Genomic DNA, 25,319 nt, shown 5'->3' with positions numbered 1-25,319 from the left:
ACGAGACGATATGATGGAGAACACAGATCATCATGGAACAAAGTCACTATCACGAGACGATATGATGGAGAGCACAGATCATCATGGAACAAAGTCACTATCACGAGACGATATGATGGAGAGCACAGATCATCATGGAACAAAGTCACTATCACGAGACGATATGATGGAAAGCACAGATCATCATGGAACAAAGTCACTATCACGAGACGATATGATGGAGAGCACAGATCATCATGGGACGAAGTCACTATCACGATATGATGAAGAGCATAAACTGGCATAGGATTAAGTTACTATAATCAACGCGGCCCTCAGTGGGAATTAGGAAGATCAAGAAAACAATACACATAATATTGACTTCTGGTTCACGTCAGTAGGCCTAGTGTTGACATAATGTGTCTCCCAGTCATTATGAGTATGAAGCACGTGGACAGAGTACCAAAGGTAAGAAATGAAGTACTTCCAAAGTAACACCATCACCTCATTTTAATCATTCTCCAAAATGAAGCACGTGGACAGACTACTAAAGGTAAGAAATGAAGTACTTCCAAAGTAACACCATCACCTCATCTTAATCATTCTCCAAAATGTAGCACGTGGACAGAGTACCAAAGGTAAGAAATGAAGTACTTCCAAAATAACACCATCACCTCATCTTAATTATTCTCCAAAATGAAGCACGTGGACAGACTACTAAAGGTAAGAAATGAAGTACTTCCAAAGTAACACCATCATCTTAATCATTCTCCAAAATGAAGCACGTGGACAGACTACTAAAGGGTAGAAATGAAGTACTTCCAAAGTAACACCATCACCTCATCTTAATCATTCTGCAAAATGAAGCACTTAAGTGTATCGTAAATATCTTGTATATGAGGTACTGCTTATATGAAGAAATGTGACAACCACAGATAGTATCAAGTCGCAGTGGAATTACATTCTAACATTGTTCGGAGTTTTGTAGGTAGAGGGGTCATGCCATCAAAATCGGTCGGTTTGGTAAGATATGTAACAGTCTTTTCGAAACAAAATTATGCACTCAAATTAGGGTTGTAGAACTTCCAAGGTGTGTGTAGTCGTTATATTTGACTGTTTGTGACCGTAACAATAGTATTGTGTAGTGATAGAGACGTTAGCTACAACTGTAACAGTAGTATTGTTTAGAGCGATAGAGACGTTAGTTACAACTGTAACAGTCGTATTGTTTACAGCGATAGAGACACTATAATTGTTTGTGACTGTAACAGTAGTATTGTGTAGAGTGATAGAGACGTTAGTTACAACTGTAACAGTAGTATTGTTTAGAGTGATAGAGACGTTAGTTACAACTGTAACAGTAGTATTGTTTAGAGCGATAGAAACACTATAATTGTTTGTGACTGTAACAGTAGTGTTGTGTAGAGTGATAGAGACGTTAGTTACAACTGTAACAGTAGTATTGTTTAGAGCGATAGAGACACTATAATTGTTTGTGACTGTAACAGTAGTATTGTTTAGAGCGATAGAGACACTATAATTGTTTGTGACTGTAACGGTAGTGTTGTGTAGAGTGATAGAGACACTAATTGTTTGTGACTGTAACAGTAGTGTTGTGATAGACACTACAATAGTAGTAGATGGGTGTAATAGTGATACTAACTTTTATAAATAATTAAGAGATCACGTTCCTGATGTAGAATAATATATTTACAATTCATTGAAGCTATTGTTTGGAAATGAGTGATTCCGTAACAGAAAGCACGAACTTTAATGTGATACCAGCACATGACTATCTTCTGCCCTGTCAGCCTTCTTTCTAACGATTCATTTCAGTTAATTGTATGTTAACGTGTTGACCAGGTGATGTAAATATTTTGAAATTGAAACGTATTAAGTGTAACAAGGACATAAAATAAGAAACAAGGCTAATGGAACGACAGACAGAAATGTCACAGGGACACGCGTGGGGTTTGGGCAGGTATACGTGGGCGTGGAGAGAGCAACTTGAAATTCTGTAGGAGGTGGGGAGCACACACAAAGAATAGCCAGCTGTGTGTAATATGTTGTTTGAAGTAGGTATGAAGTGGACGTTTCGCAAATACAACTTTACAGTTGACATACAGTGGTATGTTGATCGTTTATGTATGAAGCTTTGTGCTTCACTCTTTCACGGGCGACCTTCTGACGTCACGAGGAAAGTCAACTTGAAAAAACTTTCATCGGAAAACAGCAATAAATTTATTTATATCTTAGACTCAACATTATATATCTGAATAAGGCTAAAATCACGTACATAACAAAAATAATCGAAGAACACGATGTGAGATTCGTATGCGACTAGAACACGATGTGAGATTCGTATGCGACTAGAACACGATGTGAGATTAGTATGCGACTAGAACACGATGTGAGATTAGTATGCGAATAGAACACGATGTGAGATTAATTTGCGATTTTTTCGTTTCGTAACAGATTGGTGTCATATTTTACAATGCAGTTTTAACTTTTCAGTGTATTTCACTAAAGGAACAAGATGTGACTTGAATCAGAACCATTAACAAAGAACAGGGTTAAGGTACTGTGATTTGAACCAGAACCATTAACAAAGAACAGGGTTAAGGTACTGTGACTTTTACCAGAACCATTAACAAAGAACAGGGTTAAGGTACTGTGACTTGAACCAGAATCATTAATAAAGAACAGGGTTAAGGTACTGTGACTTGAACCAGAATCATTAATAAAGAACAGGGTTAAGGTACTGTGACTTGAACCAGAATCATTAATAAAGAACAGGGTTAAGGTACTGTGACTTGAACCAGAATCATTAATAAAGAACAGGGTTAAGGTACTGTGACTTGAACCAGAATCATTAACAGAGAACAGGGTTAAGGTACTGTGACTTGAACAAGAATCATTAACAAAGAACAGGGTTAAAGTACTGTGACTTGAACAAGAATCATTAACAAAGAACAGGGTTAAGGTACTGTGACTTGAACCAGAATCATTAATAAAGAACAGGGTTAAGGTACTGTGATTTGAACCAGAACCATTAACAAAGAACAGGGTTAAGGTACTGTGACTTTTACCAGAACCATTAACAAAGAACAGGGTTCAGGTATTGTGACTTGAACAAGAATCATTAACAAAGAACAGGGTTCAGGTATTGTGACTTGAACCAGAATCATTAACAAAGAACAGGGTTGAGGTACTGTGACTTGAACCAGAATCATTAACAAAGAACAGGGTTAAGGTACTGTGACTTGAACCAGAACCATTAACAAAGAACAGGGTTAAGGTACTGTGACTTGAACCAGAATCATTAACAAAGAACAGGGTTAAGGTACTGTGACTTGAACCAGAACCATTAACAAAGAACAGGGTTAAGGTACTGTGACTTGAACCAGAACCATTAACAAAGAACAGGGTTAAGGTACTGTGACTTGAACCAGAACCATTAACAAGGAACAGGGTTAAGGTACTGTGACTTGAACCAGAATCATTAACAAGGAACAGGGTTAAGGTACTGTGACTTGAACCAGAACCATTAACAAGGAACAGGGTTAAGGTACTGTGACTTGAACCAGAATCATTAACAAAGAACAGGGTTAAGGTACTGTGACTTGAACCAGAATCACTAACAAGGACAGAGGTTGTGTAGTAAAAACTAAGTAAATGCAGAGTTTCTGTTTACACAACAGAATTGTTGAATTGGAAAATTGTGTGTAATGTATACGTATTTCGTAAGATTTTATGGAGTTGATAACAAAAACAGGAAGAAGCAGTTCGAGGGAAAGTCGAAATGATAAAATCTATAATTAAAAGGTCGTGCAGTGCCGTGTAATGAAGAAAAAATGTTTTAAAGAAATAAAGGTTATACCTTTTAAAGCTTCCTAACGCCCCCCTGTGGTTCAGCTGTAACTTACAACACTAAAAACCGGGTTTCGATACACGTGGTGGGCATAGCAGAGATAGCCCATTGTGTAGCTTTGTGTTTAATTTAAAAAAAACAAAAAAGCTTCCTAACATTTACCTTAAGTTTAATCATGTTGAATAAAAAAAAGAAACACTTGTATGCAGAGACATCTGATGCCAATTGGTTTAAATTTCTTGTTTTTTTTTAAAGAAATGATATGGGAATATTTTTATCTTTGTGTAAAATAAATAAATGCATTAATAATTAAAACGTTTTCTATTTATATTTTTTTGGTACTCAGAATTGTACAGTACTGAAATAAGGGTCACTGAAACTGTCAGGTAAATGTGTTTTTCTTATAGCAAAGCCACATCGGACTACCTGATGTGTCTGTCCTTCGAGGGTAATTCGAACCTCTGATTTGAGCCTCGTGAATATCCGAAGACTTACTGCTATCTCAGGAGAGGTACAAAAATGAGAAAACAATCATTAGAAAATATGTAAATGAGATCTCGCGAGATTTAGGCTTACATCATATTTCTGGCTTTTGCAACTTCATTACATAAAAACTGTTTTTCAAACATAAAATTTCGTTAAATTCTTCACTGAATTTTCTCGTAATACAAATCTTTTGTTGTTCAGCAGAAGAAAATTTAAATGTACCATTAACTTCACTAACCAATAATTTTAAAATGTGTACAATCGAGACTCTGAACGGGATAGAAGAGTGAAGGAAAAATTCCTGAAGGTATTTTAATGTTTGTTTTAGCGCAAAGCTACACAATAGGCTGTCTGCACCTTGAATACCGCGAGGAATAAAACCCTGGATTTTAGTACTGTAAGTTCGTATACTTACTGTTGGTCCATCGGAGGACTCCAAAAGGCATTAAAGATTGACATGTTCTCTCTTTTAATTCCATTTTTAAATGGGAGACCGTTCCTTGGAAGGGCACGGCTGAAAAGACATTGTTCGATTTGTATTTATATGAGTTAACTATAATAACGTGCTACATTATTAGCACTGAAATTAGAGACAAAGTGTACATATACAGGTCCAGCGAAACAGATGTACGGGGTAGTAAAGAAAACTGCGCCCTCCTCGCGCTGGAGGCTATGTTGTCTGCTCTGAACGCTGTATGTTATTCAATGTAGAGAAATCGAAATAAAGAAAGCTGTCGCTTGAGTTAAAATAATTAACGTTGAAGGTAAGTAGATAAATAATATTTAACAGCATAGTGTGGTAACCAGGGAAATTGATTTGTTTGTAAAGGGTGTCAAATGTGGAAGGCATTTAAACCAGATGACGTTGTTATACAGAAAAGAAAAATATATTTAAATCTGTTTCTATCAATGAAGTAAAAATTCCTCGTCTTGAATTTACATCAGTGGGGAAAGTGTATTGCTTTAGACTGCTTTACCATTAACAAAATTGAAAGAACCAGAATGTATGTGTTCAGTTGTTTGTGAAATATTTCTTCCTTCAGATGTCGGTTTATAATAATAATTACTTGCAAGTAGCTCAGATTTGTATTTTTAGAGTAAGTTATTATTTCGCATTAAATCGCTTAAAGAAAGTTGGAAAGAGAGAAAACCTCTGCATGATTTGTGTCAGCGTGCGCATGCGTTTAGTTTCCTTTCTCAAATATTAAAAACAATGATCCACGTGTAGGACTTGTCAAGAAAATACTTTTATACACGTGGTCGTTCGTCCTTGAAAGATATGTGGAACCTGATTGGACAGTACTTCTTAAGAGTTGTTCGGCCGTATTCAGGGATAATACAATACTATTATAAGTTCAAGTGTTTTTATTGTCGAAAATTTGTGCTAAAATATCCCCTGAACTGTGCTGTCGATTTAAACGTTTCAATATCCGAGATATACTAATTATCAGAAGTGTAGTTAGTTCATGGAAGGTTGAATGTTTTTTAAGGTTTTTACATGTTTCGTTAAGCTGAACTACACAGTAACAGAAGAGAGAGTTTCAACGTTGTTATGAACATTTCTTTGAATCTTTGAGTTAATGTTTTTACTGGAAATGTTTATAACATTTCAATTAATAGTGGTTGATGTGAACTCACACCAGACTTGTTAAGATAGTTCATTTTCGTCAACAGAGCCGTTTGAGACCATTTGAGGCCCTACGTAAGTGGGTTACGTGTACCCCACCCTTCACACACACACACATATACACACACACCCAAATTTGTCGCTACTTGTGTTAATCGGGTTACGAACTATTAACAGTATATATTCTGTATAACATATGTTAAAAATGTCGCGTCAAATTCAGAAGTGATCAAAACGCTATTGGAATGTCATATTTTGTTTCTAGTGTAACGTCTGACCACCTTTAAATGGATGTAACTAACCGCGTAGCCTGTTAAAAACTTGCATAAATACTTAAATAGAAACAACTATGTGTAGCCAATAAATCGTGAAATTCAATTTTTTTATCTTTCGGCTAGATATGACTGCTAATCCACTGACAGTTGAAATTCAGTAGCAGCGTGTCTCGTGTCGATAGTTTAAGTTAATTTTCTCAGGCAGTTTGTCTCGGTTCTGTGTCAGAAGTATAGTTGTTTTGTTTTTGTTTTCCTTATTTAAGGTTGTTATGTAGTTTTCAAGATCAAACAGTATCGTCACATCGTTAGGAATGTATCGCCTTGGTCATTGTTTCTTTTTCTGGATCAGAGATCAAACAGTATTGTAACATCGTTAGGAATATATGACCTTTGTTACTTTCTATTTTCTGAATCAAAGATCAAACAATATTGTTACATCGTTAGGAATATATAACCTTTGTTACTTTCTATTTTCTGGATCAAAGATCAAACAGTATTGTTACATCGTTAGGAATATATGACCTTTGTTACTGTCTGTTTTCTGGATCAAAGGTCAGACAATATCGTTACATTGTTAAGGATGTATCACCTTGGTTATTACTTTCTATATCAAAGATCAAACAGTATCGTTACATTGTTAAGGATGTATCACCTTGGTTACTATTTCCTTTCTATATCAAAGATCACACAGTATCGTTACATTGTTAAGGATGTATCACCTTGGTTATTATTTCCTTTCTATATCAAAGATCAAACAGTATCGTTACATTGTTAAGGATGTATCACCTTGGTTACTATTTCCTTTCTATATCAAAGATCAAACAGTATCGTTACATTGTTAAGGATGTATCACCTTGGTTACTATTTCCTTTCTATATCAGATATCAAACAGTATCGTTACATTGTGAAGGATGTATCACCTTGGTTACTATTTCCTTTCTATATCAAAGATCAAACAGTATCGTTACATTGTTAAGGATGTATCACCTTGGTTATTATTTCCTTTCTATATCAAAGATCAAACAGTATCGTTACATTGTTAAGGATGTATCACCTTGGTTACTATTTCCTTTCTATATCAAAGATCAAACAGTATCGTTACATTGTTAAGGATGTATCACCTTGGTTATTATTTCCTTTTTATATCAAAGATCAAACAGTATCGTTACATTGTTAAGGATGTATCACCTTGGTTACTATTTCCTTTCTATATCAAAGATCACACAGTATCTCTGCATCGTAGAAGAGATCCTACCATTCGGCCTTGTTTCTCTATTCGTACATGAAGGAAAAGATGTCCTACCAGTTGGCTTCCTTGTTTCTCCATTATTACAATAAGGAAGGGTAAAATCTACCATCTGTTGTTTAGTGATGGTTGGTGGTTTAACTGTAGTGTTTATGGATGAGTCATATATTCCTAACGATGTTACAATACTGTTTGATCTCTGATCCAGAAAAAGAAACAATAACCAAGACGATACATTGGAATGAACTGGAATGAATCTCATTCTATAAAACATATTAACAATATCAAACCTTTATGAGCATATGAAGGTGGCTGTAATTCAGTAGACATTTTCATAATCACTAATTGTACGTTTTACAAGTCAGGGATTAGGATATACTCTAATCCTTTTATAGTACATTGAATAAGGTGTATTTATAATAATACATTGTTTTTCTCTACCAATGAGAACAGCTGATCTTCCAACGAGAACAGGTACCTGGGAGAAGCTAGTATAAAAGGTAAAAGTAATAAAGCATGTGCGTTGACTATTTAAACACGTTGTCGCACGTATACTGTAGGTGCATGATATAAAGAATACTTGACTGACCGCCGTGTTATTTTTAGGTTTAATGTCATTGGTATTTTTCTGTTGTATACAGGGAGATGTTACGCATTTTTAGTTTGTTTGTTTTGTTTAGTACAAATGTTTTGTTTGATAATCAGCGCATGAAAAATTAAAACCCTTTGCAAAGTGTTTAGTAATAGTATCAGTGTAAGTTTTGTAATAGAATCTGTTAGAATAGCATGGTTAACTTATTAGTTTTCTTGTAGAACCAGTACCACTAGCATGTTTAATGTTTGCATTTTTAAATAGAACTTGTAACATGAATGATTAATTGTTTAGATCTAATTTAGGTTACATTTACAAACTTGTCATAATCATGTGCTTACAAATATAACTTAATAATGTTGGTTCCCAAGGTCGCCTAGCTAACAGTTAATTTTCAGTTTACAGAGTAAATTAATATATACCATCTAACCTTTTAACTGGTAACTGTATAAACATTTATTACATTTGGTTAATTGTTTTTGTAACATTGTTTGTTAAGTACAAAAAATGTACTTAACGATTTAACAAGTTGATTAGTCCATCGGACCCTTTAGTTTTGTTGGATCACAGATTGAGTGCAAATCCAATACAAAATGTTTGTTTGGAGGATTTGGTTATTCCTGTTAAACTGAATATGTTTCCTTTTTTGAACACTTTCCACAAATGTGCCAACAACCATTATATTCACAAAGCAATTAAATATTTTTAATTTCAACTATTTTCAGATAGAGTAAGTTCCCTTTGGTGTCACTAGATGGTACTACAGTATATTAAAGCTAATGCATGTTAAGAAAAATAACACTCGTGTTGACATATTTTGTATTGATACTCTATGACTTAACTACTATTTTAAATGTATTATTTTTATATTAAAGACAACACCAATACGCGTGTATATAGAGAACACATGCATTTTTTTTTACAGGCTGGTAGACAGGTTGTCAATTTGTTTGAAGACCTTCGTGATGGCTCTAATCTCATCTCTTTGTTGGAAGTTCTCTCTGGGGAACGTCTTGTAAGTTCTAATGGTTATTATTATGATTAAGATAACTTGGTAATGCTTTAACATAGATTTTAATGTTGAGTAAAATGTAATGTCAAATATATCAGATGAAATATTGTAACAAAGTTCATACTAAGTTCAGCCCATAACTGTAAAAAACCTCGCTTATTAAGGTGTGTGAAGTTTAAGGTCCGTTTTCAGGTGGAGTTTTGATGGAAAATATGTCCAAGTTCATGTTTTTTAAACATGAATGATTGATTTCTTCACCTTTAGCACTTCATGTTGTTTCATACAACATATAAACTCACGTCTAACTGATATAAAATCCAGTCTGTCTCGTCGTATCAAACTTGATTTCTTGAAATAGGAGTCATAAAAGGCAAAATGCATTTATCCAGGTATAACAGTTCGATTGGTGTCTTCTCGGTATGACCAGATGGTCAGGGTACTCGACTCATAATCTGAGAGTCGCGGGTTCAAATCCACTTCACATCAAACATGCTCACCCTTTCAGCCGTATGGGCGTTATAAGTTGTACCCATTAATATCTATTAAATGTGATATTAGGGTGCACTATTTGCCCCATCGTTTTTTTGACGGACTGGACGCTAGTTAATTATTATACCATGTAACAAAATTTTTACTTTTTCCTGTTTCTGGACAGAAAGTGTTATTTCTCAATTACTTATGTCTAAAGTAAATGGAAAAGACCTATTTTTCTCTTCAAACTTTGCTTTTGCGACCTAGGAAGGTATAACGAAAACATTATGGGAGACTATATCTGGGGGCTAACGTGAAAGTGATTTACATTACAGTCGCAAATCTCGAAAAACTACTTACTTCTAAACATTTTTGTATAACTTTAGTATAAATACATGTAAATCTTGATTCATATGTTGCTTTATTCAGACCTTATGTAAATGAAAATGTACAAATTTGCCCGTTTTTACATAGAAAATACATTAATTTCTAAATTTCATTATCCATATCACAAAAGCAAAGTTTGAAGGGAATAATGGCCATTTTCTGTAATTTTACAACACAAACAATTAAGAAATAACACATACTATCCAGGAACAAAATTTGTGTTACATAGTGTAATAGACATATCTTCCGATCCAAAGTCATTGTAAAATTTCACAGACTTTTGAAATCGCAGATAATTTTTTGTTAATTACTGTGACGTTCTGTGTTTGGTAGTATTTAAATGAATGTTTTATGTTGCACTGTATATCTTTAAAGTAACTGACAATAAATTATTTTGTATTTTACAGCCCAGAGAAAAGGGACAGATGCGTTTTCATAGACTTCAGAATGTGCAAATAGCTTTAAACTTCCTTCGTATTCAAGAGGTAAGAACAAACTATTAAAGACTTCCAGCGAAACGGTACTTAGAGCAATAACCTATAAAATATCGAATTGATAAGTGCAGTTATAAATGTTTAGGCTTGTTAATGTTTTACTGTCAAAATTGTACTACTTAGTTTTGTGTAGCATGAAACTAAAACACAATAGGAGTAACTGTTCATTTTCTTATTGTTACGTGTGTTCTTCATTACTTCAGTCTGCTCTAAAAGTCAGTTTTAAAATATTGTGCACTTAATCATGTGAGAAACGAACAACCAGGTAATGAACATTTGAAAGAACTCTTCCTAGTATCTAGAAACAGTAATAAAAAAAACAACATCAAAACGGTAAAATATTATTACACTATACTTATGTATAATATTGGTTTGTTGGCCCTTTGGAACTTGTAATAGCAACACAAGTTTTAAGCGTGATAAAGGTTGATAAACGTGTATTTTACTTTAAACTTTGATTTTTTACTTGGTATGTAAATTTATGAATATTAATTGCAACCATATTCCCACAAGGTTATCTAAAATTTTAAAAATATTTTTACTTAAAATATGTATTATGTTGTGACATGGGCAGATGCTTCCTGGATAATAATAATAGAAATTCGATTAATCTCAGTGTAAATAAAACTTGGATGTATAGCTGTGTCTGATAACAAACATCTACAACTTTCCTATTTCTCGCTGTTGGTTTTCAAGTTTGTTTTACTTGTGAAAGTAAAATGTAAGCCTGGAGTTGTATGTAGTGGTACAACGTTTTGACTTTGGTTGGCTTCCCTTAAAATCTCTGTTGTACCACAGTTATCTGATTTAGATAAAACAAAGAAAAATGGCAGCTACCTAGCTATCAAACATTCTACTTAATCAGCCATGTTTGGGATACCTGTGAGTCACGGGCCTCAGACAGTCTAAGGTTGCGCATCTGATCATTTTACCATTGTGACTGGATGATACATTTCATGTGATTAACGTTTGTTACTGTTTATCTACGTATTTGATGATAACAGATGGCGCTAGGAGAGAGTTTGTGTAGTTATATGTAATTATAAATAGAAATTTCCTGAATTAGATAATTAAATTCAGGTGTTTTGTTAAAGAGAATTTTTAAAAGAAATAAGTTAAGAAATAATAATCTTGTTACATTCCACTGGAGGAAACTTAAAGTTTTTTTTAAGCATAGTTGATTTGTAACACATAAAACCAAGATACATAATCAGGTATGTTGTGTATAACGTGACAAGGTGTAAGAACAAGTAAACTCCTCGTGCGTGGTATCAGGTATGTTGTCTATAACGTGACAAGGTGTAAGAACAAGTAAACTCCTCGTGCGTGGTATCAGGTATGTTGTCTATAACGTGACAAGGTGTAAGAACAAGTAAACTCCTCGTGCGTGGTATCAGGTACGTTGTCTATAACGTGACAAGGTGTAAGAACAAGTAAACTCCTCGTGCGTGGTATCAGGTACGTTGTCTATAACGTGACAAGGTGTAAGAACAAGTAAACTCCTCGTGCTTGGTATCAGGTATGTTGTCTATAACGTGACAAGGTGTAAGAACAAGTAAACTCCTCGTGCGTGGTATCAGGTACGTTGTGTATAACCTCACAAGGTGTAAGAACAAGTAAACTCCTCGTGCGTGGTATCAGGTACGTTGTCTATAACGTCACAAGGTGTAAGAACAAGTAAACTCCTCGTGCGTGGTATCAGGTACGTTGTCTATAACGTCACAAGGTGTAAGAAGAAGTAAACTCCTCGTGCGTGGTATCAGGTACGTTGTCTATTACGTGACAAGGTGTAAGAACAAGTAAACTTCTCGTGCGTGGTATCAGGTACGTTGTCTGTAACGTCACAAGGTGTAAGAACAAGTATACTCCTCGTGCGTGGTATCAGGTATGTTGTTTATAACGTGACAAGGTGTAAGAACAAGTAAACTCCTCGTGCGTGGTATCAGGTATGTTGTTTATAACGTGACAAGGTGTAAGAACAAGTAAACTCCTCGTGCGTGGTATCAGGTATGTTGTCTATAACGTGACAAGGTGTAAGAACAAGTAAACTCCTCGTGCGTGGTATCACGTATGTTGTCTATAACGTGACAAGGTGTAAGAACAAGTAAACTCTTCGTGCGTGGTATCAGGTACGTTGTGTATAACGTGACAAGGTGTAAGAACAAGTAAACTCCTCGTGCGTGGTATCAGGTACGTTGTCTGTAACGTCACAAGGTGTAAGAACAAGTAAACTCCTCGTGCGTGGTATCAGGTATGTTGTCTATAACGTGACAAGGTGTAAGAACAAGTAAACTCCTCGTGCGTGGTATCAGGTACGTTGTCTATAACGTGACAAGGTGTAAGAACAAGTAAACTCCTCGTGCGTGGTATCAGGTACGTTGTCTATAACGTGACAAGGTGTAAGAACAAGTAAACTCCTCGTGCGTGGTATCAGGTATGTTGTCTGTAACGTGACAAGGTGTAAGAACAAGTATACTCCCTCGTGCGTGGTATCAGGTATGTTGTGTATAACGTGACAAGGTGTAAGAACAAGTAAACTCCTCGTGCGTGGTATCAGGTATGTTGTTTATAACGTGACAAGGTGTAAGAACAAGTAAACTCCTCGTGCGTGGTATCAGGTAAGTTGTCTATAACGTGACAAGGTGTAAGAACAAGTAAACTCCTCGTGCGTGGTATCAGGTACGTTGTCTATTACGTGACAAGGTGTAAGAACAAGTAAACTCCTCGTGCGTGGTATCAGGTACGTTGTCTATTACGTGACAAGGTGTAAGAACAAGTAAACTCCTCGTGCTTGGTATCAGGTATGTTGTCTATAACGTGACAAGGTGTAAGAACAAGTAAACTCCTCGTGCGTGGTATCAGGTATGTTGGTTATAACGTGACAAGGTGTAAGAACAAGTAAACTCCTCGTGCGTGGTATTTTATTTGAATACTTGCACAAAATCTAGATTTAATTGTTGAAACTAGCTATCCTCTCCTCACGAACATTATAATTCCCTTAAAAAATCATAGATGGCGCTAGGAACATAATTTTCTTGAAATGACCCTTTATGATGATCACTGATTCTGTAAAAGGAATGATTGTTTTATATTTATTGATCATATTAATTAAAATATAATTACTTAAACTTATAACTTGTAAAACAAACGTGTTTCTTACTGATAACGTTAAGTAAACATATTATGGAACTTTTAAAACGGTCCCTCAGTGCTTAGATCTGTATTTCGATACCCATGGTAAGCAAAGCACAGATAGCACGTTGTATAACTTTATATTTAATTATGAACAAACACTTAAAACATGATAGTTGTTTCATAAATAAGGTATAAAGTAACTGTATATAGGAAACAAAAGAACAGTTGAAATATGTAGACTCGGGGCAGTTTATCTTATTTTTAATACGAAACATTCAGATGTTATCAACTTTATCAATAAATGTTTTCTTTACGTTATTTGTGAATTTAAAAAGATTAAGGTGAAACGGTTTTAGGACTTTTAACTCTTCGTTTTGACATAAAACTTAAGCCTTATTATAAGAGCAGTAGTGATTGAAATGCGTCTTTTGACAACATTAGATCAAACTGGTGAATATCAGGCCTGAAGATATCGTGGACGGAAACCCGAAGTTAACCCTTGGCCTGATTTGGACAATCATCCTTCATTTCCAGGTAATCGTACTGAATCTTTTAATCTAATGGAAATATCCCAGTTTTGCATAAGAACTGTGTTAAAGGTAGGCGAATAAGTCCACTCGGAAGGATTATTAGAGCTTCAAGAAATGATGAATAATATAGTTTTACAGTTATCAAATAGTACAATATCTATGTTAAAGTTGTATGTTTGTAATTTATTTCGTATTTATTTTAATGTTAGATTTGTGTGGAAGCATCTGATAAACAGATGTATTCTTTGTCAATAGTTAGACCGGTTTTTTGTTAGGAAAAAGATTAAAATAGAGCTCAGACTGTAATATCAATAGGATTTCTACTAAGACGCCACCACTATATTTGATTGGTCGATAAACCTGGTAAGAGTCTGTCTTGAGAATTGCATATTGTGTGTGATGTTAATTTTAAATAATGTTTGAAACCAAAAAGTAAATACTTCAATGAATATTTAACCATTGTTACCAGACACACGTTATGAAACTAAAGATAGGAACTCGTCAGTAAAACATAGAACCATTGTTACCAGATGATGGAACTGAAGATAGGAACTCGTCAGTACAATTTCAAACCATTGTTACCAGATACATGTGATGAAACTCAGAAACAAACATTCAAAGAAAGGTAGCTCGTGAACTCTAACGACCGCCACCTCTTGAGCTGCTCCTTAATTACGAAAACCGAGTGTGACACATCAAAGGTTAAAAGGGCGAGCACGTTCGGTAACTGTAGTCGAATTCGCTCACACACCTTTCGAACGTGTAGTTTTCAATTCTAAGCTGAGCAAGTAATTGATCATTTCTTAACAATCATAAAGTGACCACTACATCTTCATATTTTAAAGATGTACTCAACTACTTAGTAACTTAGAACTGACTGTCGTTACTTGTCTGGATCGACTGACAGTGATTAATTTATCAGGTTCATTGAATACTGTTTATGGTACCTTTTCAGTCGTATATAATATAGCTGTAGCATTTGTTTTCACTGTAATCGCGTTGAACGTAGGAAACGTATGTATGTTTATATTAGATATCATTTAGACATTAACAGTATTTGTAAGTTGGGTGTGTCCCAGCGGCAAACCCCCCAAAAGATCATTTCGTCCCGTGACGACACGTCTCGACCCACTCTTCTGTGATTTCCGCCAGCGTTGTTCTACAGTTAAAACCATACATGGAAGTATCGGATTATAACGGATTCATTCTTTGTTTTATTGGTTCCAATACAATGAAATATTGTAAGAGATATTTTAATCACTTTATATTTATTAAAACTGCTTCGAACCTTCAGTAGCAGTGTCACGTGATAGAATTCCACTTTACTGAGAGGATCTCCCCTAGTGACTGAACTTGTAGTTCGTGGTAAACAGATTATGTACTAAAGTATTTCTTTGGTTATTGGTATTTGAGATGTTTCACTCTTTCTCTTGACGACTAATATCTATCAGTATTCCCTTGGTTACTGGTATTTGAGATGTTTCACTCTTTCTCTTGACGACTAATATCTATCAGTATTCCCTTGGTTACTGGTATTTGAGATGTTTCACTCTTTCTCTTGACGACTAATATCTATCAGTATTCCCTTGGTTACTGGTATTTGAGATGTTTCACTCTTTCTCTTGACGACTAATATCTATCAGTATTCCCTTGGTTACTGGTATTTGAGATGTTTCACTCTTTCTCTTGACGACTAATATCTATCAGTATTCCCTTGGTTACTGGTATTTGAGATGTTTCACTCTTTCTCTTGACTAATATCTATCAGTATTCCCTTGGTTACTGGTATTTGAGATGTTTCACTCTTTCTCTTGACGACTAATATCTATCAGTATTCCCTTGGTTACTGGTATTTGAGATGTTTCACTCTTTCTCTTGACGACTAATATCTATCAGTATTCCCTTGGTTACTGGTATTTGAGATGTTTCACTCTTTCTCTTGACGACTAATATCTATCAGTATTCCCTTGGTTACTGGTATTTGAGATGTTTCACTCTTTCTCTTGACGACTAATATCTATCAGTATTCCCTTGGTTACTGGTATTTGAGATGTTTAACTCTTTCTCTTGACGACTAATATCTATCAGTATTCCCTTGGTTACTGGTATTTGAGATGTTTCACTCTTTCTCTTGACGACTAATATCTATCAGTATTCCCTTGGTTACTGGTATTTGAGATGTTTCACTCTTTCTCTTGATGACTAATATCTATCAGTATTTCCTTGGTTACTGGTATTTGAGATGTTTCACTCTTTCTCTTGACGACTAATATCTATCAGTATTCCCTTGGTTACTGGTATTTGAGATGTTTCACTCTTTCTCTTGACGACTAATATCTATCAGTATTCCCTTGGTTACTGGTATTTGAGATGTTTCACTCTTTCTCTTGACGACTAATATCTATCAGTATTCCCTTGGTTACTGGTATTTGAGATGTTTCACTCTTTCTCTTGACGACTAATATCTATCAGTATTTCCTTGGTTACTGGTATTTGAGATGTTTCACTCTTTCTCTTGACGACTAATATCTATCAGTATTTCCTTGGTTACTGGTATTTGAGATGTTTCACTCTTTCTCTTGACGACTAATATCTATCAGTATTCCCTTGGTTACTGGTATTTGAGATGTTTAACTCTTTCTCTTGACGACTAATATCTATCAGTATTCCCTTGGTTACTGGTATTTGAGATGTTTCACTCTTTCTCTTGACGACTAATATCTATCAGTATTCCCTTGGTTACTGGTATTTTAGATGTTTCACTCTTTCTCTTGATGACTAATATCTATCAGTATTCCCTTGGTTACTGGTATTTGAGATGTTTCACTCTTGCTCTTGACTAATATCTATCAGTATTCCCTTGGTTACTGGTATTTGAGATGTTTCACTCTTTCTCTTGACGACTAATATCTATCAGTATTCCCTTGGTTACTGGTATTTGAGATGTTTCACTCTTTCTCTTGACGACTAATATCTATCAGTATTCCCTTGGTTACTGGTATTTGAGATGTTTCACTCTTTCTCTTGACGACTAATATCTATCAGTATTTCCTTGGTTACTGGTATTTGAGATGTTTCACTCTTTCTCTTGACGACTAATATCTATCAGTATTCCCTTGGTTACTGGTATTTGAGATGTTTCACTCTTTCTCTTGACGACTAATATCTATCAGTATTTCCTTGGTTACTGGTATTTGAGATGTTTCACTCTTTCTCTTGACGACTAATATCTATCAGTATTCCCTTGGTTACTGGTATTTGAGATGTTTCACTCTTTCTCTTGACGACTAATATCTATCAGTATTCCCTTGGTTACTGGTATTTGAGATGTTTCACTCTTTCTCTTGACGACTAATATCTATCACTATTCCCTTGGTTACTGGTATTTGAGATGTTTCACTCTTTCTCTTGACGACTAATATCTATCAGTATTCCCTTGGTTACTGGTATTTGAGATGTTTCACTCTTTCTCTTGACGACTAATATCTATCAGTATTCCCTTGGTTACTGGTATTTGAGATGTTTCACTCTTTCTCTTGACGACTAATATCTATCAGTATTCCCTTGGTTACTGGTATTTGAGATGTTTCACTCTTTCTCTTGACGACTAATATCTATCAGTATTCCCTTGGTTACTGGTATTTGAGATGTTTCACTCTTTCTCTTGACGACTAATATCTATCAGTATTCCCTTGGTTATTGGTATTTGAGATGTTTCACTCTTTCTCTTGACTAATATCTATCAGTATTCCCTTGGTTACTGGTATTTGAGATGTTTCACTCTTTCTCTTGACGACTAATATCTATCAGTATTCCCTTGGTTATTGGTATTTGAGATGTTTCACTCTTTCTCTTGACGACTAATATCTATCAGTATTCCCTTGGGTACTGGTATTTGAGATGTTTCACTCTTTCTCTTGACGACTAATATCTATCAGTATTCCCTTGGTTACTGGTATTTGAGATGTTTCACTCTTTCTCTTGACGACTAATATCTATCAGTATTCCCTTGGTTACTGGTATTTGAGATGTTTCACTCTTTCTCTTGACGACTAATATTTATCAATATTCCCTTGGTTATTGGTATTTGAGATGTTTCACTCTTTCTCTTGACTAATATCTATCAGTATTCCCTTGGTTACTGGTATTTGAGATGTTTCACTCTTTCTCTTGACGACTAATATCTATCAGTATTCCCTTGGTTATTGGTATTTGAGATGTTTCACTCTTTCTCTTGACGACTAATATCTATCATTTAACATATCTCTGCTGATCTACATGACACAATATTTCTTTGATAATTATCACGAGGTCTGTGTCGTAAGCTTGTTTTTGACAATTGAACGGTACGTTGATATAACATTACTCTAACAGATCCACTTGTTTCAATAGTTTTATAACCATAGTTTACAGTAATATTTTCTCTACTTTCATGGTCCATGTTTTGTTAACATTTCCCAGGTATTGTTATAATGAGCACACCTATGTTAACGCAACTAGAACAAGTGTAAGTAACTATGAATTACTTAAGTAAGATAAGAAACGATAATATTTTCAAACATTTTATATTCTCATTAATTTCCAGCATATTTTCTTTTTTAAGTTAAGTATATTCGTTTCTAAATAACTTACAAAAATCGCTGATAATGCTCACCTATCCAAGCTGCCATTCAACCATGAGAGCGTGCTACCAGGTAGGTCGAACATGAATGATGTCATAGTTTTCCAGGCCATACTAAGTGATAATTTCGTTATGATACGTTTTTAAGTTTGTCACAGCGGAACAAATGACAGAGTAGAAGTAAACAAACTTACCCTTCAGAACACCAGTGGACCTTTTATTGTTATTATTTTAACATTTCTGGATACATTTGAACCTCTCTAATTTGTTTCTTCTACTTTTCGCCTGTCATTCAACACTGAAAAAAAATTTAAGTCACTTTTTGGTATAGAATTTATAAAACATTAACCACTTAGACAGTTCCATAAGAATCTTCTGATAGTCCAAAAAATAAACCAATTTCAAATTACGTTTACGACAGATAAGCACGAAAATATTTACCAAACAATATTTTTCCCATTACTGTCGTAACTGTACTGTTGATTTAATTATATGAAATTCCCAAGCAACTGTGATGAAAAAATGCGACATCTATCTTTATACACTTAATCCTAGTGTAGACGTTCAGTCTTCGCGTGTTTTTTCTATAATGTGGTTTTTATTCTTTTGAAAATAGAAAGAAACAGTGAAAAAATAAAAGCTGGTTTGACTGTTACTTCAACTGATTTTGAGCTGTGCGATATTGCTCGCGAACTTCTGACCTGTTAGTAGTGTCACTGTTGTCCCTATAACAACAAGCTCTGTTAAACCATGACCTGTTAGTAGTGTCACTGTTGTCCCTATAACAACAAGCTTCATGAAACAATGACCTGTTAGTAGTGTCACTGTTGTCCCTATAACAACAAGCTTCATGAAACCATGACCTGTTAGTAGTGTCACTGTTGTTCCTATAACAAGCTCTGTTAAACCATGACCTGTTAGTAGTGTCACTGTTGTCCCTATAACAACAAGCTCTGTTAAACCATGACCTGTTAGTAGTGTCACTGTTGTCCCTATAACAACAAGCTTCATGAAACAATGACCTATTAGTAGTGTCACTGTTGTCCCTATAACAACAAACTTCATGAAACAATGACCTGTTAGTAGTGTCACTGTTGTCCCTATAACAACAAGCTTCATGAAACCATGACCTGTTAGTAGTGTCACTGTTGTTCCTATAACAAGCTCTGTTAAACTATGACCTGTTAGTAGTGTCACTGTTGTCCCTATAACAACAAGCTTCATGAAACAATGACCTGTTAGTAGTGTCACTGTTGTCCCTATAACAACAAGCTTCATGAAACCATGACCTGTTAGTAGTGTCACTGTTGTTCCTATAACAAGCTCTGTTAAACCATGACCTGTTAGTAGTGTCACTGTTGTCCCTATAACAACAAGCTCTGTTAAACCATGACCTGTTAGTAGTGTCACTGTTGTCCCTATAACAACAAGCTCTGTTAAACCATGACCTGTTAGTAGTGTCACTGTTGTCCCTATAACAACAAGCTCTGTTAAACCATGACCTGTTAGTAGTGTCACTGTTGTTCCTATAACAACAAGCTCTGTTTAACCATGACCTGTTAGTAGTGTCACTGTTGTCCCTATGCCCACAAGATCTGTGAAACCTTGACCTGTTAGTGTTGTCACTATGCCCACAAGATCTGTTAAACCATGACCTGTCAGTAGTGTCACTATTGTTCCTATAACAAGCTCTGTGAAACCATGACTTGTTAGTGTTGTCCCTATGCCCACAAGATCTGTGAAACCATGACTTGTACATCTCCATGTTATATGTGAAGAAAAGTTCAGGTTTGATGTGTTAGGTTTGTTTCAGATTCGGTAAATAACAAATACGTGATTCGTTTGATTGTTAAATCTGAAAATAAGTAGTGATTCTAACTGCTGTTACAGATTTTCAGGGTCGGCAACATGACAAAACTGTAGGAAACTAATTCGGGTTTTAAGCAATGTAATTCTATTCTTGGCTAAACATTTACCTACACATTTACGTGGGGCGCGCCATTTTACTCAGAGAACACGTGAGGGGTGGCTGTGACGTAGTGCGGGGCGTGATTATCTACGCCACCTGCATTTTTAAAACATTGTTGTCAGATTTTGGTTTGTTTGTTTGTTTTGGAATTTCGCACAAAGCTACTCGAGGGCTATCTGTGCTAGCCGTCCCTAATTTAGCAGTGTAAGACTAGATGGAAGGCAGCTAGTCATCACCACCCACCGCCAACTCTTGGGCTACTCTTTTACCAACGAATAGTGGGATTGACCGTTACAAGTTACACCCCAACGGCTGGGAGGGCGAGCATGTTTAGCGCAACGCGGGCGCGAACCCGCGACCCTCGTATTACGAGTCGCACGCCTTACGCGCTTGGCCATGCCAGGCCCAGATTTTGGTACTAAGAAAGTTTGAATAGCTTTATGGAATTAGAAAACACATGTTAATGGTACAAAAACCTAATAAAAGTAACAAGTGACATGAATAAATAATTGCTTTACTAAGGTTAGAAGTTAAATAGTAGAGTTAATATCATGGCTTTTCTTTTCAAAAATTAAGTTCAATTTTATATGAACAACCTATCAGTTGAACGAATATATTTAAAAGTTTAGTCGTCTCGTTAAAAAAGATGTTATAAAACAGGAACTTAATCTAGAGACAAAAAGACAAGTTCATTAAATCAAGTTATAACCGAGACGAGTTTATCTACATTCTACGAGTCGGGCTTGGAACTTCTATCTGATTAGCTGTTCCATTGGTAATATCGAGCCTACAACCACTGTGCGGCTGTTGGTATGTAATAATAATAAGAATCACGGCACTGCGTGGGTCGTATCCCCCTACACTGGGGCGGTCGGTCGGTGGGCCAAACTGGTCAGGCAAGTCCCGTCTCACCGAAGGCGTTATGACTATTTAAACGGTGGGGAGGGTAAACAGCCGACTTTACCGACCGCCAGTGTTGAACGATACGCTGCCGCTAGTGTATCGCTCTTTCTTGCTGTAAGCCTGTTCTTTACCTGTACAGCAGGTGTGCACTAGTCTCTTCTGGAAACTGGCTTCTCGGTGAACACGGGCAACAGCAGAGAGATTAGGCCTAGAGAAGGGTGTCCACTCTGTGGACTTCGGAGCCACAGCCAGTCTTTTAATCTTGTTGTTTGCATCAGCACTACTGGTGCTTTGTATACATACATGAACTAGCACCATCATGTATTCGTTTGTGCGTGGCTCGAGACTCTTTGTGAAAGGATCGCGTGAACGAGATGATGCCGATAATGTTCCGGACCCCGGCGACCAGCTGGAGCCAGAGGACTCCCTTGTGCAGGCAGTCTACCAGACCCGGGCACAGATGGCGTCTGCCTCGCAGGAATCCCGCGAGGTCTATCGGACAGCACACAACCGGAGCGGTCTCCGAACTGTCCAGACTTCACGAATTATACGGAAAACGACCACTTTGACCCGCGGTGAGCACAAGACGTTAAGTTCGCCCGTGACTCAAACCACGGACCATGCTGGCACACAAACTAAAGCTCTTCCTCGACGGAGCAGCGCAACGTCGACAGACTCCCGAATTTGCAGAGAAGGCGAAACGGATTTACAATAAAACATCGGTAACAAATCCTCGAAAAAAACCGAAGGTGGGTTTCAGGTTTCACCAACATTTCTTATTGTTGTGGCAAACAGATGTTAAACAGAAGCACGTTTTGATTATTAATATGTATAGTAAAAATCACGAGCTGTGTGTACACGTGACCGGTAACACTCGGATGGTTACAGAATTATTACATTGTTGTGTAAAAACAACACAAGCGGCATGGTAATCACACTTTAGCAAGTTTGACATCAAAGTGTATTTATATTTATGGACAATTAGAATTGCTCAGCAAACGCACGAAGTAAGAAATTGAGTTTGTCATAATCCGTGTTAACCTGAATATATTAATATATATATTTTAGTGAAAAGAATTACATTTTAATGAAGTTAAATACTAAAATCACAAGGTAGGAATGCGTTAAAAGCAGCAAATCCAAACCTTTGACTAATTACATAATTTATTTGAATTCATAAACAAATTAAACAAAAAAGTTGAAATTGAAAAAAAATTATATTAATATATGTACACACACACATTTTATCAGTTGCAGTGTAAGATTAATATATGTACACACACATTTTAACAGTTTCAATATAAAATTAATATATGTACACACACACATTTTAACAGTTGCAGTGTAAGACACGTGAATAATGTGTGTTTATTTAGATAAAACACGAGATCTTAAACAAGTTAGGGTGTAACTTGCACTATCACAGTTTATTTTGTAATAACTACGCCAGATGTAGTTGTTAATGTGAGACCTGCTTGTTTTTTGCGAATGTTTACATCTGTGGGCTCACATTGTATTAATGTACGTATGTATGCCCTTATTTGCTAATATCTGTGTGACCTCCACTAAATATCTGAAATGACGTTACGTCATCAAATCATTTGAATATTCTACCTGTCGCTCGCCTTCTTTTCCTAATATGGTAGAGACACACTATATTCACTTGTCCCGTGGCTTGCCTTATTCCGGGCTGAGGGCGGTGGTATGTTAGGTTGTAGTTTTGTGCACGAAAATGTAAGTGTTGAACCACATGGCTTGATATTTTAAGATTTATAAAAAATATTATGTATGCCTATAAAACTATTCTTTACGCAACGCAATCACACATGAGAATACAATACATTTTTATTAACCTAGCAACAGCCGCCATAAACAGTCAGATCTGAGAAAAATGTGTAAAACATTATTTTAATTACTTGACAATTGTTATGTTGAATAAATATCGTAAGAAAATGACATTTTGATTTATTTTTTAGTTATTAGGTAAGAAAGACGCCCAAATTTTAGTGTTCAAGCAATGGAGATTTTAGTCGACAGAAACGTTGGTCGTTTTTAGTAGTCACGTTTGAGATTACCATTGTATTTTTAATTGTCCGGCAACAAAGACGTTGGTCGTTTTCAATAACTATGTTTAAAAATGCTGATGTGTGTTGTGTATTTGCTGGATTACCCATATCTAGGTGTTGAATGTTTTTGGTATGTCAGCACTAAAATATGTTTAGTATTACTTAACTTGATATAGCTCAGTGTTAGTTGTCCTGGTACAGTGTAGTGTTGGTTGTCCTGGTGTAGCTCAGTGTTAGTTGTCCTGGTATAGTGTAGTGTTAGTTGACCTGATACAATGTAGTGTTAGTTGTCCTTGTTATAGTTCAGTGTTAGTTGCCCTGATACAGTTCAGTGTTAGTTGCCCTGATACAGTTCAGTGTTAGTTGCCCTGATACAGTTCAGTGTTAGTTGCCCTGATACAGTTCAGTGTTAGTTGCCCTGATACAGTTCAGTGTCAGTTGCCCTGATACAGTTCAGTGTCAGTTGCCCTGATGTAGCTCAGTGTCAGTTGCCCTGATGTAGCTCAGTGTCAGTTGCCCTGATGTAGCTCAGTGTCAGTTGTCCTGATGTAGCTCAGTGTCAGTTGTCCTTGTTATAGTTCAGTGTTAGTTGCCCTGATACAGTTCAGTGTTAGTTGTCCTGATACAGTTCAGTGTTAGTTGTCCTTGTTATAGTTCAGTGTTAGTTGCCCTGATACAGTTCAGTGTTAGTTGCCCTGATACAGTTGAGTGTTAGTTGCCCTGATACAGTTGAGTGTTAGTTGCCCTGATACAGTTGAGTGTTAGTTGCCCTGATACAGTTGAGTGTTAGTTGCCCTGATACAGTTCAGTGTTAGTTGTCCTTGTTATAGTTCAGTGTTAGTTGTCCTGGTACAGTGTAGTGTTAAAGTGTCAAATTTACTATCAAACGTTTAATTTATTGATTACTACCTCTTTGATGAATTATATTCATTTAAAAAAAGGTTCACCTTGTGGTTCTGAAGTTTTTCTTTTGGTATAGATGATTTTAGATGTTTGATTAATATACTTCAACAAGTCAGAACTCGCATCCAGTAAGTTAGTATGTGTGAAACGTATTAAAAGTGTGATTGACAAAGTTAAGTTTTATACCTTTGTTGTACATGAAGAAAATAGATTAATACACAGCAGCTCATGTAAGTTCCAGAACAGCCAGTTTTGAAATCGGTTGTCCCAAATTTGGAAATATAATATGAGAAATAAGGTACGCGTTGAAGTTACGATATGTAAAATTGATTTGGTATAAGTAGTTTGAAAAGGTTATTCAAACAAACTCGTGTTTGTAATAAAAAAAATACTTGATAGAGAAGTACGTGTTTTTGTGTGCAAGTTTCAATTCAGAAACAAATAAATAACAAACACATGTGTAGTTAGAAATGATAATGGCTGGAGTAGAAACACGGGTCGTCTGGAGCTGAAATCTGTTTTGGTAGCACATCACCGGTTTAAAAAATACCAAACTTTAACGAGCAGCGTCCCTAACTCAGCAAAGGTTCCGTTTCGCTCGCGCGCACACAATAAAATCATTACTGGACAAACATTACCATTACGTTTTCTCTACCTGTTTCTACTAATTCGTTTCGGACGAAAAAGTGTTTGTAAGGTGTAAGTAAATGTGAAAACAAAATAAATGGTGATAGGTTTGTTTTATCATCGTC

The 25,319-nt window shown here is 35.8% G+C and overlaps 1 protein-coding gene and 1 long non-coding RNA gene across 2 annotated transcripts in view; one reads left to right on the top strand and one right to left on the bottom strand.

Moving 5' to 3' along the window:
• Nucleotides 1–396: 396 nt before the first annotated feature.
• Nucleotides 397–25,319, top strand: part of LOC143228426 (plectin-like) — an 84,493-nt gene continuing 59,570 nt past the window's right edge. The window contains exons 1-4 of the mRNA XM_076459689.1: nucleotides 397–447; nucleotides 9,002–9,091; nucleotides 10,354–10,431; nucleotides 14,017–14,109. Coding sequence (XP_076315804.1) covers nucleotides 397–447; nucleotides 9,002–9,091; nucleotides 10,354–10,431; nucleotides 14,017–14,109 — 312 coding nt within the window. The remainder of the gene's footprint in view (nucleotides 448–9,001; nucleotides 9,092–10,353; nucleotides 10,432–14,016; nucleotides 14,110–25,319) is intronic.
• Nucleotides 18,837–22,259, bottom strand: LOC143229954 (uncharacterized). Its single transcript, XR_013016132.1, has 2 exons — nucleotides 21,730–22,259; nucleotides 18,837–19,024 (listed from the first exon to the last, which is right to left on the bottom strand). It is a non-coding gene; the product is annotated as an uncharacterized LOC143229954 (long non-coding RNA).

The sequence above is a fragment of the Tachypleus tridentatus genome, chromosome 10 (genome assembly GCF_004210375.1).
Source record: "Tachypleus tridentatus isolate NWPU-2018 chromosome 10, ASM421037v1, whole genome shotgun sequence".
NCBI classification, from domain to species: Eukaryota; Metazoa; Arthropoda; class Merostomata; order Xiphosura; family Limulidae; genus Tachypleus; species Tachypleus tridentatus.
The sequence above is the reverse complement of the archived record's forward strand: the minus strand, read 5'-3'. Positions and strand labels throughout refer to the sequence as shown.